Here is a 21109-nt window from a genome sequence, read left to right as displayed (position 1 = left end):
TGCCGAGAATCTCCAGAGTGTCTCAAAGTTGTTAGACGGCGTCTTTGGTGCGCCCAAGTTAAATGGAAATTTGCATTTGACTGGACGGAGGAGTCATAACTCGAGGTGGAGTTATAACAAAACATTTCCGTTTGAAATCATTTTCTTCAAGTTCCACTCGTTGCATACCCTTTTCAATGTTCTGCAATATTCCGAAAGAAGAGAATTATTTTTTTAATATTAATGGTTTTGAAAAATTGGAATATTTTGAATCGAAGAATTTTTATGACCAATTAATTGTTTCTTTTAACCTTATTTTTTGTAAGTTTAGTAAGGGCAATTAATATGTCCACAAAATAAGTTTACATCTGTTTTTGTTTCGTTCATTTTTTTATTTAGACATTTTATTGCATCAACAAATTTCCTTATTGTTATTCCATTCCCCTTTACAAATAATTTCCTTGTTTAACTTTACTTTAATGAGTAAACATTGTTGATATTTCACATTAAAAGCAGCCAGAAGGCAACCTGCGTACGAATCTCATAAAAACCTGAACAACAGTTGGATTCCACATGGACATGGGTAGATTGGTGGTTAAATAATTGTAAAATAATTTCGGTTTCCTATTTTGTATGTCCTGGCGTCGATATTAAATGTAGCCATATACAAACTTCTGCATTCGTAGTTTTCGTTGATAATGTGGTTTCGCCTGGGTCGAGTTGCAAAAGTTTTTAATGATTGTACAAATCAAAAGGTTGCCAAGGTCAGCCAAATGTTTCAAAAACAGTTCTCGCACGTGGAAAAAACATTGAGACAACTAGCAGTAATTTTGGCATTCGTATTTGTTGTGAAGTCTTGCCCAGGTGCATTTTGAATTGGCTTAACTTTAGTTTGGCAGAAAATGCAACAAATGTAATTTGGACAAAAATAATGAAAGTAAGATGAAATAGCCATATTTTTAAATTATTTTTTAAGAAGTTATAGATTGCTTTAAAAAGGAAACCTGTATACTTGACTCGTTTTATGGCAAATGCTTCATACTAAACTTCAAACAACTATGCCAACCATGGCTTTATGTTAAAGCCCTATCTTGGTCCTTTCATTGGGTCATTTCTCTTCCCACTATATCCCCGTAAGAATTTTCGATAGCAGTATCGTTTTAAGGCGTTCACCAGTTGCCCTAAGGAGGACCATTTGGCCGGGCAAGGACCTTAAGGATAATTCTGTATACGGCCAGCCCCGACGACAACAGCGAAATGCATTTACGGCGTAATCCAATCACGGCAATAATGAAATGGTAAGTGCAGACACAGGAGCCGGAGGTGGGCGGTCAAAGTGGAACATTCCCAGTTGGAGTTGCATTCTACGGCCGGAAGCAGCCAGCTGGGCAGACAAAGCTCATCCAGCCGAAAATGCAACAGATCCTGCGAAAAAGGCTCTTACTCCTTTCTGGGTCACGTTTTGCACTTTGCACAGGGATTTTTCCGAGAGCTCTGTTTTCCACAACACTAAAGAAAAAATTGCCTTTTAGAATTCATAATGTTTTATTAATATTCAGATAATTGAAAATAAGACTCATATACTTTACAGATGGAACACTTTACGGATGGAAAATATAAAATAGTACATATATAACATATGAAATCTAATTTAAACCAAAAAAGGTTTCTTTCTTTTCAGTGCTGTTAACTGAGATTTTTGAAAGCTCACGTTTCAGATTGCATGCTATAGCGGAGCTTCAACCGTTTTGACCAGCGATATCCCATGTTAACGCTAATGACAATGATGGCTCCCTCTTGGTCCTTGGTCCTGTCTGACTTTGATTTCGAGGCTCTTGTCCCTGACACTGACATCTTTGCAGGGGTCCAGATTGGATTGTCCGGTTAAATCGATCAATGGAAAACCGAAACAGCTTCACAATCAAAGAGTTGCCAGCAAACCGCAATTTCCACAATTATACTTCAATTGCATTTCGGGAAACCACAGGATTGTGATGGTGAGGCACTCAAACACGCAAACTAATCAACTAATTAAACCAAATTTCTGCAATATGCAGTTCGCCCCTTTTCAGCACACTAATCAAATGACTTTACTTAAAGTGAGAATATTCTGTGATGAAGAAGTAATCGAAGTCAAAACTCCCAGCTGAAATTCAGGTATTTAAAGACCAATGGAGGCGAGGCTTTACAAAGTCAGGAGTAATAATGATACAGATGCCAAGGAGAAAAGAAAAAAAAGAAAAAAGAAAAAATAAACCAACCAAACCAAACACGGAAAATTCTCACAAATTTGCACTCCGAAAGTTGCTAAGCTGTCGTTTCCTTTTCCCCATCTCATGGCTTTCTCAAATCCCCCAGTAAACAGCTCAAAGCTCAAACGTTCTTGCCATTTATTTATTTTTTTCCCTTCAATGAATTGCTTTTCCATATTTGAGTTAACATTTTCACTCCTCACCTTTCGCCTGCAGTCTGCAGGTACGGAATCAGCCCAACGGATATTTCAGAAACCATTCCGACCCAACTCTTTATGCCGGCGCGCTGAAACGCATAAATCAATGGTGAAACGCAAGCTGGGAAAGTGGCAGAAAGCCAAGTTCCTAAACTTGATTTAATGCCGCTAGTGCAGCTAGCAAATACAATATATTGGCAGGTTGTTCTCCGAAGTGCGCTGGCTTAAAAGCTCTTAACTCGACTTCAGTTCAATCGCATCCAAATAAATCAGCAACAAGGGCAGCACGAAAAAATACCTCCGAGGCTCACAAAGAGTCTCAGGTTTGTTCGCTGACAAATGAATGTTGGAAAACTAAGTTGTCAAGTCGTAGATCCTTTCAATATTAAATGGGAATGGGCGACGTGAAAAATTCAATTGAAATTTTTATATTCAAAAATATGGTTTAATCCACTTGCATATTATATCCTCTCTGAATGATTTCAAGAAAAATTTGTAAGCAAGAACAAGACATCTTTTAAATAAGCTAGCTTAATTAATGTAAAAATTAAGAAGATATTTTCTACTAAATAATGTTTAGGTAGTCTCTCACAGGATCACTAGCCGAGTTCAACTGTCCGTAGAAATGCTGTTCTGTGTTTTGTACTATGAAAGCTAAAAAGATTAGATGGAGCATTCTAGAGAATCTATAAAATCACGTACCGTCTACACTTTAAAACATATTTTAGATTTTTTCCATTTTATTATATTATTTATATTTCCAACCACAAGCCAGCAAATTTGTTGAAAACTAAAAGGCATATAAGCATTGTCTTGACAAAGATATCTTACTATCTGGTTAACGATTTTTTACAAGTTTTCGAACTTTCTTAACTTTGGACCTCCTACACGTTTTCTGTGAAAAGGGGCACTACCAACATTTTAGAAAATTTGTATCATTTTATTCAGTTATCATACTCAGTTATTCCATTAAACTGTAATCCCAAGGCATTACAATACACATACACATTTTTTATACAAACATTGCTTTATTGACTAATTTTTAAGCACATTTACCATAGCTATATTATTTAAATATTTAAAAATACTTAAATACTAGAGATAGAGATTTTCAGCTTATTCCATGAGATACTGTTTGTCAAACAAACAGATTTCATCAGTTTTTGTTTTTATAATCCTTTTTTTTTTTGAAAAGATTCTCATATATTTACAATTAAAATCTTGAATAATAATTTAGAATTGTCTGTATCTTAACTTACTACATTTTCAATTAAGTCTCAGCCTCCCACATCCGCGGACTTTAATGGTGGCTCTGAACCAACTGGATGCATCCTGCATCTTTCCTCGCAGAAATTTCACATTTCACATTTTACGAGCATCTTGGCTGGTTGACTTACCTCTGGCTAAGCTGCTTATTTTATACAAATCCGTCTTTTGCGATTTTAATTGCATAAACCAGCGTAGTTACGTAATTGGTTAATTAATCTACGAGAAGCAAACATTTTATTTTAAAAAGAAGATTGGATCTTAAGATTCCGATATTATTATTTATCTTTATTTACTTAGTAAGAGGATGGGGACTTACGTACATTTTATTTAAGAGGGTATATTGGCAGTAAAATATTTATTTAAATATTGGGTTGTACAGTTAATATTAATTATTATTATGTTATTAGCTGTCAAGGCATGTTAATGTATGCTTTGCAAAAAAAAACGATTTCAATATGAAAATGTAATCCATTTGAGCCCCCTCCTGTTAAATATATTGCTAATATATCGATGTGCGGTTGTACAGACTTGTTTTCAAATCTTGGTTGAATTCTAATTCTGATCTCGGTTTTTATTACGTAGACACATATTAATACTGCTTAGTCTTAAGTTCTTCATTTGTTTGGATAAGAAAGGATTAAAAAATCATTTAAATGCATACTATAATATTGGTTTGTTTAAAGGAAATTCCTACTTAAACTGGGTTACAAATCTGTCTGCTGCACTGCACCCGATCCTCTTCTCGCGGTGGTGCAAAATGCCTCCTGCTGCTCGCTCAAACATATAATCAAATTCTCCGGCGGAGCTGTCACTTTGCCATTGGAATTGCATGATTTCTGTGTCCCCGTGGTTCCGGTTTTTTCCGCTGTCGTGGTCGAGGATGTGGTGGTCGATGAATTGTTGTTACCCGCATTCAGTGGCAGCAGCGGAGGAGTCTGCGGATGGCTGGTCAACAGGCGCTTGGAGCCACCCCTCTTTTTACTGCCCTGTTTGGTGAAAACACTGGGCTCCAGCTGGAGTTGAGCGTTGATATCCTGCTTATTCATACAGGTGAAGGCCTTGAAGAAGCTCTTCCGGAAGTTCTCACTCAGAAAGGCATAAAGTATGGGATTCACCGCCGAATTCGAGTAAACCAGTGCCCCCAGAAGCAGGAAGATGAGTATTTCCAGTCGGGAGAGGTCCCTCTGCGCGGGATTCGAGTGAATCAGGGCCACCTTGGAGATCCAGTGGAGCGTAAGTAAGAAATCGAAAGTACTTTATAATGAATTACCTGAGAAATCCAGTGAGGAAGCCAACATAGAATGTAAACACTTATCACCTGCGGATTGAAAAGAAGGTGGGAATGTACAAAGGAATTCAGTGATTATTTCGCCATTATTACCGTCAGAACCAGTCGCGTGACCTTCCTGTGAGCCCGCCTCTTCTCCTTGGACTTGGTTCCTGGTTTGGGACCCACCGATCGCAGTTTCCTTATAACCAAGTAGTAGAAACTCAGGATAAAGCACAGCGGTGTGGCGAATCCTAGGAAAAATGTGTACAGTATGAAGGTGGTGCCCGAGTGCTTCTTGTACGCATCTGGCCACATTATGTTGCAGGAGTAATTGATGCCGTCCTCCTGCTCCACAGTGCTGGCATAAAGGATCACGGGCAGCATGAGCACCGCTGAAGTTGACCAGGCAATTGCTGAGACCACTTTTGCTATATGAAGAGTTCGATATCGGGGCGAGGAAATCGGGTGGCACACCGCTATATACCGATCCGCGGACATGATGAGCAGGAAAATTGACGAGGTGAAGGAGGTGATGGATGTGCTCACCATGTAGGCTTTGCACATGAACTCCCCGAAACGCCAGCTGCAAATTCGCATCGTGTACAGCAGAAAGGGTATTCCAATCAGGAAGCACTCGTCTGCCACCGCCAGATTCAGGATATATATATTCGTGACCGTTTGCATTTTGGAAAAGCGCAGCACCACGTAGATCACCAGTGTGTTGCCAAATAATCCGATAATGCACACAAATCCGTAGAGCACCACAGTGAACAAGTCAGCAAAGGAATTCCGCGTGGCTATGCAATGTTGATAGGTGGGCAAATCGGTGCCATAAAGGGACTCCTCTGGCTGAATTGTGGAACTACCACTAATCCATCTATGGTTCAGTTCCGTGCTATATAAGCTCTCGTTCGTATTATACCAATTAGTGGTATTTGCCTCTGAATCGGCTGTCATGTCCCCTTTCACAAACTGGAGGACGTCCATCATCAGCCACGTAAACATATTTCCACCTAAGCGCTGCCCAGTTCAAATTTAATTATTTTAAATAGGTTTTCCGCTTTGTTGCTTCCCTCTCGTTATGGTCTTGCATTTTGGCGGTCCTGCAAAATACATTTTGTTATTCCGTAAAATATTTTCAGACATAGTTGTTTGCCCCTTGCTTTAATATTTTATATGGTAAAATTGAAACTGGCGGTATTTGCTGGCCAAACTTGGATTCGTTACTAATTGAATTATTTTTCGCTATTTAAAAAATGTGGTCTACAATCTAGTCAATTATGTTTTTTCCAACGCACGTTTCTAATATCCTGTAAAAATTAATGCCAAGTATTAAATTGCAATTCAGCAATGTCAACTTGCTATATTATTAAATATATTTAGATTGCAGCTCATTGATATGGTCAATGGTGTATTTTTTTTATATAAATTATCAATTTTCTTTTAAGTGGCAGTTAATTTTATTTTCTGTCTTAACATCTTTGAATCGAAAGTACCTAAATCGCAATGCCGCTTCACATACAGATTCTTTTGCAACTTTGCTACAACTTTTACTGACTTTCTGAGATATCCCCTTGAAAATTGAAAACTTTCGTGAACAACTTGTAGAAAAACAAACCTTTAAAAATACGACGTATGAAATAAATAGTCTGTTTCCTGCTTTTGACCTGTAAGCTCCAACTCATTCGGCTTTTAAAAAGTGAGTTACCACAAATTTGGTTTGTAAGGCGAAGGAAATTAACATTTATATTTAAATTAAATTGCTCACAGCTTGACACGTCCAACAAACAAGAAACAACAAATTTTTAACAACAACAATAACACGACACTTTCTGTAAATAAATTAGGCGTAAGGAAAATCTGGGCGGCATTTATGCAAATATCAGGTGAAAATATTTGCCTTCTCGGAAGTCGGAAAACTCCAGCTATACGGATCCCCATGGTTATGTATGTATTAGGAGATAGAGATTTAAGCCGATTTGTTTGTGAATGCCATGCACATCAAATATTGTTGACTGAGCCAAAACACATGTGGGGATTATTGCTTAAATTAACTTTCACCAGAATGTCCTCGAATTTGTTAGGCCAAATTAAAATCGCTGTGCGTATAAGTCAGTTTATTTCAAAGCTATAAATCAAAATTTGGCTTCTGCAAAGCTGACATAACTTTGAAAACTAATCCCAGGGTGAAATGTATAAGTTCCATTTATTGTGGGCAATGAAACGTCAAATTTGGAAATATTTATTTATGAAGTACATGACACGTTGTGCAACTAACATTGTAAACTTAATATAACTAATTGCATGTATTATAATTGAAAATTTATGGAGGGTATATTGCATATTTATTTATGTGAACTTTAATTAACCTCAAATAAAATCAACTTGTTTTTGGTAATTAAATTTATTTAACTTAATTTTCATTAAATTGCCAATTTTATGTGCTATGAAAAATTAATGGCATTTTTTTTTTAATCATTAATAAATATAACATAATTTTAATTAATTGCTCAAAGGTATTGGTTCTCCCAACTGTTATCAGTCACCCATAATTTTCAAGAATATCTGCGCTTCACAAATCATAAAAGAAATAATGGTTAATTAAACATAAATGGTTGAATGCTGTGAAGTTCAGGTGGGAAGGATTTTAATAATGCAGACAATTAAAGTTATAATTGAAGGAAATTTACGTAACCAACCAGAACTAAAAATGGAAATTAAAAGGTTTTAGCTATCTTCAATATTAATTGAAAATATACAAATAATTAATTTGTTATTTTATAAGTTTCTAGCATAGCATACCTTTAATATTTAATAGTCGGTTTTCCTGGAACTACAAATTGTTTTCAGTGTCACCTGCCCTTGTTTGTTTGTTCACGGAATTAAATCCCAACCGAACGACAGGTGCAAATTCCCCGACAACCCCGAAGCGACGCCATCATCATCGTTGACTTCTAAATTGTTGTTCGACATTTATTTGTGCTGTTGGCTGCCGTCTGCTTTTTATTGTCGGTGTAAGTGCAACTGTTATCGGTAAACCGCAATGGGGAGGCGCAAATCGCAAGATTGCCTGGGTTGCAAGTGCCCCCAGAAGGGGCAAGTGGGGCAGCCACAGCCACATGCGCTGCAATTGTGTGCCTGCAATTCACTTGATGACAGCCGCCGGCAGGCAGCTGAGGGAATTTTCAAGAAAAGCTGCTGACTTTCTTTTGTCCTATAAGCTTAGAAGAGTGTCAGTCCAAATAGAGGTGATGTGGGGAAAAATTATGCGGTGTACTTCAATAATTTTTCATTTACATTTCTTTAAAAGTACTTTTCAGAAACATATAAGTTTTAAAGTCTTTTGTTCATAAGTGCACTAAATTGGCATTGATAAACTTGAAAATTAAAAATTTTCATTTTGCGTTTGATTTATAAATAAGACTTTGATAACTTATGATATTCTTTCGAGTTTAACATTTCATGCTCCATTTTATTTGCTTTAACTTTCACTTCATTTTTATAGTGTAGAAAGTAGCTTAATGCTGAGGTCTCTTATAAGCTTGCGGGTGTAGGACACCCAAAGAAAGGTGACGAAGCCATCATCTGCTCATCGGTCCCTTGACCACATTTGTCTGCTTTCCCTCACTTCCCCATTTCTCTGCATCCCTGGCACTTTGAGTGTGAGCTCTTGCTTGTGTCCTATGTGCGCTGCGGCATTTATTAAAAATTTAAGCATTTTATGGTACCCTCAAGACAGGGTCTCAAATGCACTTCCTTCACAGCTATTCGTTGAGACCCTTGAGGATGTAACAACAGGTTATAAAAATCAGAAATTTCAGCTTAGAGAGCTTATTTGCAAACCAGGCGGTCAATTTAAAGTTTGATGTGTCGAAAGTTCAGCGTTCATAAAAATTGAATGTGACAAATTTCGTTGTCGAAAATCTGCGTAGATTTTCAAATCTTTTGAGATCTTAAATAGATAATAAACGTTATTTCCTTTTGTCTTTAGAAAGATTGTCAAAGTTTCAGCATGTTACAAATTATTTTATAATCTGCAAAACTGTAAGAAAATTTACAACTATTTTGCAACTACAACGTTTTCCAATTATTGGTCTTTAAATGGGACACAAAATACTCAGCGCTTTCCCAAATTCACAGAAACAGAGCCGTTTGCCTTGCAAAGTGCTCTTAATTAATTAAAACTTTATCAAAAGTTTACAGAAGCCGCAGCCGCTGAGAATTGGTATGTGTGGCGGGTGTTCATATGTTTGGATTATGTTGCCACAGAGCAGACCAAACAAGGCCTGGCACAATATATATGGCAACGAGGCAAGCGGTAAAGGATACGCCAGGAAGAAGGACTCGCATGGCAGCCAACAGCTTGCCAAATGTTTAGCCGCTCACTTGGGTTCAAGCAGCACCAACAAACACAAACCAAGTAATTCATGGGCGGCGGCATGGCAAAGTGAGAGGGGGATATGACAGGGGGGAGGCAGGAAAAAGGATGACCGAGAGGCATGCGAAGAGCATAATTTTTGGGATAAACACCAAGTACAACATACATACAAGCTAGGTCAAAACACATGTTTGCACTGAAGAAAATAAAATCAATACTCAATGCTTAAAAAATATATTTGCCGAAAGTCTACTTTGGAAAATTACAGCGCAGCTTACGGGGCGTATGAGCAATGCGTTAAGACCAAAGACACTAGAATACTAGACACTTATTCCAGTGTCTTTGGTGAGACTGATTAAACTTTTAAATTGAGGCTTATAGGTATCAAACCAAAAGCAAAACTTAATGCTTAAAAAAGAATAGTGCCGAAAATCTACGTTTGATAAAATTAAAGCTAAGTTAACGGGGCGTATGAGCAATGCGTTGGGAATGCTTAAACTTCCAAAAACCATTTTTTTTTATGCGAAATAAATTTGGTTCAAGAAAAATTCACAATAATATATATAATAAACATTCTTGAACTTATTAGTCACTTTTAAGTAGTACTAATTCAACAAAGCGCACCATATTTTCTTTGATCTGCTTTCCTTATATTTTTTGCTTAGTGTACGCGCTCAGGCCTGCATGTGTATGTATGCAAATATGACTAGCAAATTTGCATGTGTACACAGCACAAACCAAACATACTCGCAGCCTGAAAGGCTCACCCACACATCTACACTTGGCACTGCCATGTGTCAAGTGCACTTGGGGTGGGCAGAGGTCCTTGTTTTCGGATTGGTCCTGGCTAGGCAATGGCTTCGCTTTGCTTTGGATGGGTGCCTTTGTTTATGGAGGCAGCAATGAGCATAAAGTGCAACATAAACAAAACTCACTCACCTCAGCAGCCACTAAAGTCCACCCAGCTCACTTACACTTTAACTCGGATTTCGGTGGCGGCGCACTTAATCTTTGGGACACATTTTTGGCTTTTTGGCCACAGGTTGCCACTCAGCTGACCTTTGGGCCCGATGAAAAACACACTGAAACAAGTGTTGCATAACAAACACGAAACTGAAAGCAACAACAAACAGCCCCCGGAAACCGACGACAACAACAACAACGACTAGTGCAATTATAATCCCATGGGCTTTTGTGTTTGAAGCTTTTCCTTTTTGTTGTACCTGTTGGTTTTGGTTTGAGTAGCAGCACCCACTAGAAAACAAAACAAAATGCGGGATAATCACCCTTTGTTACATTTTTGAAACCAGCAAAGCTGTGTGTGTATTTTTGCACACTTGTCCTGATCCCAATATTTGTTATAAAATTTTTAATTAAAACAAACACCGGAATTTGCTAAAGATAACTCATCAATTTTAACTAAGCTTCAGTGTTGCTTCCATATAAAATTATTCATTTGTGGCAATAATACAAATATTTTAGTGTTGTTAAAGTTAAACTAAACTGAAAAGTCTCTCTCGCTCTAGAGTTTATCCTTTTGCGGTTAGTTGTCCTTCGAGTGCAGTAACATTTAGGATCCGGAGTAAAAACCACCTGAATGCGGTGGAATTTTGCTCACACGTTGGCCTGACTCAATTATGCTGGGTGTCTATTGTAAACCCATTTAGGGAAATAATGGCACCCAGCCTCACGGTCTGGCTATCCTTTGGGATGCTCCATTGGGTTTCTTTATATTTATGGCTAGCACGGCCCTCCAGGACACTCTATTTGCTATTCCCTTCATTTGTCAGGCACGGAGGATGAAAGGCAACACTGTTTGGCCTTTAGTACACATATTTGCACCTGTGCATGGGGGAAAAGTCAGGTGGTATACCCTTCTAGTTTGCGATCCCTTTGATGTGGCTCCCAGTTGTTGTTTTATGCTGCTTCTGCCGCCCCTGCTGCCTTTGGTTTTTATGGCCTCAACTGCAGGCGGCTTGCCAAAAACTGAAATCTACCAGCGCTTTTCCATTCTGTTTCTCATTCCACGTGGCTCTTTTCATTGTTTTGCCACAGCCACGGTTCTACTTTTTTCGTTTCGAACTTTTCAGCGCAATTTTTTCATTCGATTCAATGGAGCTTTGAAAAATGTTTGTCAATTGCACGCTAAATGTTTTTACTGATTTGTCACTGGATATGGGAGTGGCTGAAAAGGAGATGGGGTGTGGACTTTAAAAGTCCGCTGACATGTTTAGAAAATATTTGCGGGATTACACGCCATTTGTTAACAACTTTAGGACTTGCCAATAGAATTAATCTGAGATTACTGCATATCTATTCGGGAAATAATAGTATCATTTCAATGTGGGAGTTAGTCCACGTAGTGACGAAGTGTAACAAGACAGTGTGCCAAAGCAACTTCTAAATATTAGGCGCAAAATTTAAATCTTTTTCCAATAAAAAGAAATCGTAAATCTACACTTCGAAAGATGTTATTTACAATTTCTTACTATTGCCAGTTTTTAAAGTACAAATTTAATTTCCTCTAGCTGCAGGATGAGCATCACACATTGCCCTTAAGCTTCTTAGACAAATTGTAAAAAAAATTAATTCGTTTCGCTTCCCTTTTCATTTCCATGGACACTCTTTCGGTAAGAGGTTTAGTCTTAAGTCGTCTAAATTGCCTCGAATTTGGGCCACGTGGTAAATCGCATAAGAAAGGACAATTTGAGCGAAAATCGGTTTATCAAATATGGGGTTTGCTAGCTCCGATGGTAATCCTTTCGGTAATCCAATTTGCCGCAGACCCGGCAAACAATTTGGTTAATGTTCAGACCTCATTGAATGGCTTAGAGCGCCTAACACCCTATGTGCAATTTGTGCCGAGTTCCTCCCAACACATACTCAGCAATTTGCATAAATTAGCACCAAAATATGGTAACCCCCTCAATGATTCGATGTGTTTATTGTTCGTCGGCGCATTACCAATGTGTTCGCATGGGGATGCATCGATAGTTCCGCGTTTGCAAATTTAACATAATTTTGAAGAGACCTTCGACAATAATTGAGCTGTATTTAGGGGGCTGTTTGGGTGACTATTCGGACTATGTTGCATATGTTGTGAGCTATCGAATCCATGCAATGCAACCAGACATGCAGGTTTTCACTAATTGGGCAGCAATCGAAAATCCTATGCCGCGGGCCTTAATGGGCATTATTTAGTGTAAAATATAAACGCCTTTTCGTGGCTTGTAGCCATGGCATTGTGGTAGATGGCTAAAATATGTTCATGGTATGTTTAGAAAAATGATATACCTAAGAAAATAAAATATTGCGAAAATGTATAAAAATGACTTTAAGCCAACTTTCATTAAAAAAAAAAATGATTTCAATTAAGTATAAGAAATTAGGAACTTTCTTTAAATTTTCTTTGATTTTCACCATGAGAGTGTTAGCCTTTTAATGATGCGTTTTTCCACCGCTATCTAACCCAATCAACCAACATCATTCATACGCCCTGTTAGCCCTTCAATTGAATATTCCTGACTCTCTTTCTGGGCTATTTGCTTTGCACTCGATGGCGACCTTTGACTTCAATCGAAGTTCTTCGTTCATTTAATCATACAAACAGCAATGTCATCATCAGCAAATGCCATTACCTAGGTAAATAATATCAAATGGGTATGGGGCGATTTCCCAGGGACTCGAAGGGATTTCTCCAGGCACTTGGCACTTTTGATGTGCCCGACGTGTTGATTGCCGCCAACTCGCTGACCAACGATAAAAATAAATAAATAAATCGTCGGAAAGAAATCGGAGAAAATGGAGAAATCTGTTTTGAAAAGGAAAACAAATCGAGCAAATTGCAAAGGGGCAAAATGGCCAATTGACCCAAACGTGTTGTTAGAGATTCCAGCGGCTCTATTCGATGTGCAATTAGCAACTTGAATAGCCAATTAATTGTAGTTTTCTTTACTGTTTATTCGAGTTCTAATTGTTTTTGTTTTTCCAGCTACTCAGGCATTCTGGCGTCAACATTTTATATGAACTTGGGTTAATAAACCCTTGTATTTATTCCATTTTAGGAAAAACCTCAAACTAAAATCTGTGTAAATTTATAAGTTACAATATTCTACGAGTTGTGATAGAATTTAATGTTCTACTTAAAAATGAATTGACTGAATAAATTTAAAGCACAATTTTAGAATCGCTTTAACAAATTTCCTTCGCCTTCAGAGCTCTTCACGTTTTTCATTTTGTTTACAAAAGTTGCCAGTTCTGCATTTTCGTGTGTCTGGTTCTGGCTGATTTTCTTGTTATTTTTGCTGCCGTCTTTCCTTTTCGGCCGTTTTGTTCAAAGTCTTCTGGCCTTTTGCTCGTTGAAGTGTTTGCAATGCTCTTTTTTCGTAGCCACGGCCAAGCGAATTGCCGTTTCTGTTGTTGATTCTCAATTTTATGAGTTCAATTAACCAGAAGCCATGAAAATAATAAAAATGATGAACTTTTGCCAATTTCAATTGATTGCTTTATAACCATTTTGCTTTGGCGCGGGGAGTGGAATTATGTGACCTAGAGAAGTCCTCCGATAGTGTGTACATTTTCTATATCTGGCCCACTGCGTCCACTTCCCAATTAACACTAAATCATGCTCTTTATTAATTATATTCCCGATTATGCTAGCATCGACGTCATTGAATTTTCTATCATATCATCGGCTTTGGGTGGAAATCCAATCAATAAGGCCAGATATTGATTGGGGTCGGCAGGTGGGATGGACTGACTGCTGGCTGGTGTCAATTGGGCAATCATTCATTTCGTCATTGCCATTAGGGCCGCTAATTGAATTGCGAAATCGAATCGGATGCGTAACGAAATCGCTGCTGACTCTCATGTAAAATGATTTCACAAATGAAGTGAAAACTCCAACAAATTTGCTGTCGGTCCCATTATTTTGTCTAATTCAGGGGTTAACAGGACATTGATTGATTTGGTGACTTGGCGGTGAAAAGGGCAGTAAGCAAAGTTTGTTTTGAAGTTTCATTTGAATTAAACTAATTTATTTTTGCTAGTTCATATTTTGAATTAAGAAAGAATTAAGAGTGTGCAAAACTGAGTGCAATGCATTTTGCACCTTATTCCTTTACCCATTACATTAATAACCAAGTCGCCTATAACAACATTGTTATATGACCCACAGTTTGATAACTTTATGCCCCAGCTGCGACATTGAGTAAGCCCCAGACTAATCATTTTTGTATAAACTTGGCCATCATTATCTACCGAACGGCATTGTTGTTTTTGTTTCGGGTGTGACTAACACTTTTGTTTTAGTTGTGTTTTCCTGCCGCTGGTGGCATTGTTATCGTGGCTGCTCTTTTGTCGTCATTAACGTCAGTGCGGCCTTGTTTAATTTGAACATTAATCATGGTCTGACTCTTGACGCGGCCAAAACTTGGGGGGGCTCGTCGGGAAAACGCTTGCAATATTGCGCCCTGAAAAGTTGCACCTTTAATGAAGACGGGCAGTTTCCGCTGTTATTACTTTTCCGCAGACTTGCGTTGCACATGCGCAGCACATTTTCCGATAGCCAGGAGGAGAAAGGTAAAAGTGCTGCAAATTCCTGTGGTGAAAGTTGCTGATGGACGCAAAGTGCCAACATTTTGATGCAAAACTCCTTCACTTTCTCATTTTTTCTCTACGGCGAAGAATTCGTGTTTTTTATTATTTGCTTTTAGCAGCGCCTTAAATTTACAGGTTTCTTATATGGCATTATATTTAATTTACAAAAATGTCCTTTAAAATAAAAAATAATATATTTCTTCTACTGGTAAAAAGATAATATAATATCGTTATTAATATTCTAAACCTTTAATTATAGGTTTAAAAACTAAAAGTAATCAAGATTTCTCGAACGATCTTATTTTATAGAATTTCAGGAAATAGAAATTCAGGTTTCAAGTACATTTTATACCCTCGAATCTAGAATTTATCTGGTCGGACCTTTATATTTCGAATATATTGAGTAAAAATTTAACTGGCGCCAACTCAGCACAATAGTTGGCATCACTCTTCCAAGCTTCCAACTGTTCAGACTCAATTCCCCGCCATATCCCTATACTCGTACATCCCATCATCAGCCACTGCTAGCTCGCATTAATTGACAGTTTTGCCATCAGTTGGCCCAGATGGAACCCTAACTAAGTCCACATTAACTCGTCAATCATGATGTGGATGTTTGGATAGAGCCGCCCTCCCTCTGCGCCCATTCTCATTAATTCTCTTTTAGTAGGCCATTGCAGTCGGGAAGGGAGAGTCATCACAGTTGAATATGATATGATGCCCGTCCCTTACGGCCCGTTGAATGCATTTCCATTTCCCCTTTAGTTCTAAAAAAAATACTAATTGCAGCAGATCTCTCTAATACAGAGCTCCTCTTATCACGTTCATTTTATTATTTAATTTTTGTATTTTCTATGGGATAAGTTGAACGCAACCCACCGTCGCCCGATCTAACCCCTTCTTAGTTTAGGGGTCTTGTCCGTAATTAATTGCAAAAGTTTTGTTTGTTTTCTGTCGTCTGATGCAGCACAAAAAGTTCAAAGTTGACGGTGCTGGAAAGTCCCATCCGTCCGCAAGTGATGAGTAGTGAAAACTGAATGGTCAATTATGATGCATAATTATTGGAAATTCTCTAATTAGCAGCAGAAAACTTTAACCCAGGGGTTGATTCTAGCGGAAGCACTGGTTTGTGCCACTTAATTAATTATTTGAAAATGTGATGGAAAGTTTAACGCACTTTTCAGGCTGGAATTTCGATAAAATACGATACTGTTATATATACTTTGGTGTGTATATATTATTATATTTTTCTCAATATTGAATCATTTTTACGATTAAATTTAAATATTTAAGTATTTAAAATTGTATTTTTTTTGCTATGATAAAATAAAGATTTTTTTTAAATATATATTTTTGAGGGATTTTTTTGATATTTTTTTTCGTTCTGAGTAAAGAGGAAAAGTGAAATTTCTTTTGGAAAAGCATAAAGGATTGGGATATCTACAACGGTCTAATATTTCAGAACGGTTTCCCCTTTAAGTGGAGTTTGTGGGAATCCCTTGTACGTTGACTAATTTCCGAGGAATATCTGTGCATCCTTGGCCATCAATTTGTTGTCAGCAGCTGAGGAGGCGCCACATCAGCATCTCTGGCACTTGTTCCGCCATTTGAATCCGGTGCTCATCCTCTCCCCAGTTGGCTGGCCCCTTCTCTTACTCTTTCTCTTTCCCTTGCCCGTGTCCTTGTTCTTGGCTAAGTCGGATCCTTTGAGTCGGGAGGAAATGCTATCATTTGGTGCCTGTCATCGTTGTGTTCGTTGTTGCTGCTGTCTGTTTGCCTGACGCCGACGAAAGGTTAAGGCATGCATCGCTTCCATCAAATTAGACGCATTTTCGACGCGCTTTGTCTGCCAGGCCCTCTCTATCTAGCTCAGTCGTCCGTCTCTTTCTCGTCGACTGAGTCTGTCTCTCTCTCCCACACTTTTCCCTACACTTCCTTTACCCCATTCCCTACCCACTTTGGCAATTTTCGAGCTGACGCCGCTTTGCCTTTACGTTTTATCACTTCATTTGCACTGAAATGTCAATGTCTGGCTCGTTGCTTTCCCTTCTTTTTTCAATACCTTTGCACAGACTGTTCCCATTTTCACTTATTCAATGGGTTTTAATAAAAGTGGGGGGTGTTTTATATATTTTTTCTTATCTTAACCATATTTTTGCCAAATGCTACTTCGTATCTGAAACATTAAAAAAATATGTCACCAATGGTGCAAACCAATAATTTAAGACTACAATTTTTAATGTACATTCTGTTAAGATCGTTGATTTAAAATTATAAAAAAAAAAAACAGATTAAAAATATAAAATTTATAGTTTTAAACTAATAAAACGCATACAATATCAAATGCAAAATTGAATACCCCAAATCAAACCAAGACCAATTTAATGTATATAATGTATAAGCTTCATTACTCATGAACAAAGATTTGTAAATTATATAATTAAAGGGAATATCTGATTTGTAAGAGCAATCCCAGCCTCGTCGGAAGCCCAGTTCAGTTTCAAAGAGCATGGCCAAAAGTCAGGAAGGAAGCAGTTTTGTTGCAATGACGTGGGCGGTATTTTTTCGGTTGGCTGTGTGGGTGGGTGGGCGATTGCTGAGTGTGGTTGTGCAGGAAGGATTGGATTGGATTGGATGGGAGGGGTTGTGTCCTGGCGCTAAAAGAAATCTGTCTGACAAATTACACGCCCCGAGTTGCGGAGTCGCAGCAGCAGCTGCTGAAATGCTTCGTTTGCTCCTCCTCCGTGACTTGCTCCTTCACTTTCGCCCGCTGTTTGCGTTGTCTTCCCGTGCTGCTTCTTGCTCCACATTCGGACTCAGGCCATCAAACCGATTGACTGAAGGATTGGGCCAGGGCACGTCATTCACTCAGCTAGTCCGTTAGTCAGCGAGTGCAACGGCCTTTTGATTGGGCTTTATGGTCATGGGGTGGCGGTGGCTATCTCCGCCTCCTACTGCCCTTTAGTTGCTCTTGGGGGGAGGAGGTGTTCGGTTTTAGTGGACTTTACTTAGCTGGATGAGCTCATCCGCCGGTTTATCTGGTGTGAAGGGGGAACAGGCTAAAGGAACTTGAGTTTCATAGCTGAACAACATAAAGGGCTTCTATAATAATTGCAAGTAGCTCATAGCTTTGGTTCTGAACATCTTGGTTAACTTTCTCATAATAAAATGGGAATTACTCACATTTAAATCCACTTTACAACTTAGCCAATAACAAATAATTTCTGCGCCATTTTAAGATGTAAGCAGGAAAAATTAATCCCATAGCTTAAGCTTCTTAAATTAAATCTATATACATTAAGAAACTTGTGGCCTTGTAATTTTTTTCTTAAATTGGCATTTTTATTCTGCACATCTCACAAAACGAATTAATCAACATGTCTCCGTAACAATTTCTGCATTTATTCTCAGCATAGCACTTCTCTGAATAACATTTACCACCATTCCACAGCAGCATTCCCTAATTTGTCAAATTTTGTTTCATTTCCCCAAAATCCTTTCTGGTTTACTGCGGCTGCCTCCGATGGTCAGCCCTTCTCAGTTTCCACATCATCGGGCAAACCGATTCCTTATTCCTCAGCCCTCAACCCATCCCATCTGCTCGTTGGAAGTCCAACCCCTTTTCCTCATCGCAAGACATTCAACAGATACAAATTGCTATTCGCACAAAATTTCAGTTATCTGATAAATTTCAACGCACACAAACATTTGAACGTTGAAAATGGAAAACCCACGCACAGAGCGAAAGTATTACAAACAATTTAAACTAAACTATATTTATATTTATCTATATTTATTTAAGTTCATAAACTAGAATTAGGATTATATTTTTAAATTCTGAGAGCTTATTTTTATTTACTATATGGTGTATATTTCTAATCACATTGGATATAGATAGCACCCAAACTTTTTAGATGTGCACACAAGGCAACCCGTTCGATGTTCCTCTAGGCACATTTTGCTTACCACTTGAATATATTGTGTCATCTAGCCACTCATCCTTTCGAATCCGATAAAATGGCACACCACGCACTTTTCGGGGTTTTCAAAATATTTGGCAAGCGTTTCTGCAATTCCTCGGATTGCGACGCTAATGTTATTTTTCACTCTACGTCGGATTTATTTGTGATTCGACGGCGGCTGGTAGTAAAATTATTTGTTTATTTTCCTTGCGTTTTGGCCGCTAATTTGGATTGGATGCAGGCAGCAGGAAAAGCCCCTGGGGTTATCTATCACCCGACCAACTTTTTCGCCAATCTCACCCTATTTAGTTCAAGTTTTTCGCGCACGATCATCGAATTCGGTCTTTGGCGCTGGCGAAGTTTTTGTTTACTTTACCCTAGGTTTGCTCGCCGTTTGGTTTTATATTATTATTTTAGATTCAGATACAGTAGCTGAACTGCACGTTCCGGCATTGTTTTGCATACTGCGCGCCGCATTTGCCGGCGAATTTTGTTGTGGTGCATGCGAGTTTTCCGATGCGAATTTTCCGATGCGAGTTTTCCGACTGCAGAGTCGCTCGGTTACACAGTTGCGCTCCGTGCTCGGCTTTCAGGTTCGTCGCCCGATTGGCCTGATGCCTGATGCGTGTTGCGGTCTGCTGCCGTTTTCCCAGCTGCAATTTTCCTCAATTAACAGTTGGTCGGGAGAGCACGCGGTGGGGAGACTCTCCCGCCGACACTTTCTCTCTTATACGAACTCTCACTTTCGTTGGCCAACAACAGTCGAATGTTAGCGCTTGCAGTTCTGTTGCCATTTTGGGCCAGAAGCTTGTTGATTCTCCTGGGATTATTTAGAAGGATATAAGAACAAGGATTTCCAACGTATACTAGTGGGAGGTGTAAGTCGCTATAGCTTAATCAGAACTTCTTCCATGTGTTATTTATCTCATTTCAAAACAAGAAGTTTTAAAAAATTGTATCTTCTTTTGGAATCATTCTGTTATAAATGTAAAATTATTCCTAGTTATGCTACTTATTTTGGATCTATATTATGTTACATGGATTACTATAAATTTAATATATTCTAGCGAGCTTATACCCTAATTTTAACAGATCAAATAATTGTTTATAATTAAAATGTTTAAAATCGTTTATGGGTTGGCTTACCTGTCGTATACGTATTATTTTATTTATGCTCTTACCAAATTCCAATAACACAAATGTGTTTGCATAACATATTATATTCGGCACAATTGTTTCGTAGTTCAGGTATTGGACTGCATTTAAAATTATGTCGGTATGGGGACAGTCAATGCTATAATTATAGTTGCAAATGTACGTGTATTAGCTTGAATTCGGAAAGGCTTTGATTGCTGATTGATTATTCTAGCCTTAATTGCATGCATTTTGTATATAGTTGTTTGGCAATAATTGAAATCCGTAATGACATGCGAAGGAGGACAAGAAATGCATGCTCTTACAATTTACTTAGGATAGGATATAGCAAGATTGTGATTTTTTAATAAACTAAAAATATGTTATTGCCTAGTTACCAAACATCAAGCCCGATATAAATCATTTATACATATTTTTTCCAAAGTTTACAAAGTTAGTTTGCAAATTTATCAGATATTTAAATTAAGTTTGGAAAGTTATTTCGTTTCAGATACCAATCTTTAGTTTCCTCCTCAATTTTTTGGGTAAATAAATCATATCTCAGCACTGCCACCGTCTCAGAGCTCCAACTTAAGAAGCTCCTGGCGTCGAAACCTAATTGCCGTGCACTTGGAAAACTATTCACCTGGCCCAAACCCGGTGTTATCTCCCTTGCTCTGTTGGTCATTAGAAGAATATGAAATTTTCCGTTTTTGTTCGCACCCAACTGGGAAAGAAATTTGCCGAAAATAATTTCCATGTGGAGCCAGTTGGTGTTTTCGTTTAGTAAAAAGTTCGACTTGGTTAGATGAAAGTGAAAAAATAAAGCTGGCAAACATATGGTAAGAGATGGGGGATATCTAGAAGAAAATTCGCAAAGAGAGTGACACAGAAAATATGGCAACTGTCGACGTTCTTCGGAGTCTAACTTTAGTTTGGCCTTTTGAGCAAAACTTTTAATCCTTCTGGTTGAATTTCCGACAGTTTGCTTTAATCCTTTTCCGTTGGCACTGAAAAGCGCTTTAAATGCGACCGAAATTGCGAGATGTTTATTGTTTACCATTCCTCAA

At 38.2% G+C, this 21109-nt stretch overlaps 1 protein-coding gene across 1 annotated transcript; it reads right to left on the bottom strand.

The window, feature by feature from the left end:
- Nucleotides 1-3544: 3544 nt before the first annotated feature.
- On the bottom strand, nucleotides 3545-19436 carry LOC117141450 (somatostatin receptor type 2). The gene is made up of 4 exons (XM_033304903.1): nucleotides 18910-19436; nucleotides 5079-6070; nucleotides 4968-5015; nucleotides 3545-4911 (listed from the first exon to the last, which is right to left on the bottom strand). Exons 2-4 carry the CDS (start codon nucleotides 5970-5972, stop codon nucleotides 4402-4404), a joined length of 1452 nt encoding a protein of 483 aa, XP_033160794.1. The 5' UTR covers nucleotides 5973-6070; nucleotides 18910-19436; the 3' UTR covers nucleotides 3545-4401.
- Nucleotides 19437-21109: the final 1673 nt, after the last annotated feature.

The sequence above is a fragment of the Drosophila mauritiana genome, chromosome 3L, assembly GCF_004382145.1.
Source record: "Drosophila mauritiana strain mau12 chromosome 3L, ASM438214v1, whole genome shotgun sequence".
NCBI classification, from domain to species: Eukaryota; Metazoa; Arthropoda; class Insecta; order Diptera; family Drosophilidae; genus Drosophila; species Drosophila mauritiana.
This window is presented reverse-complemented; position numbering and strand designations above follow the sequence as displayed.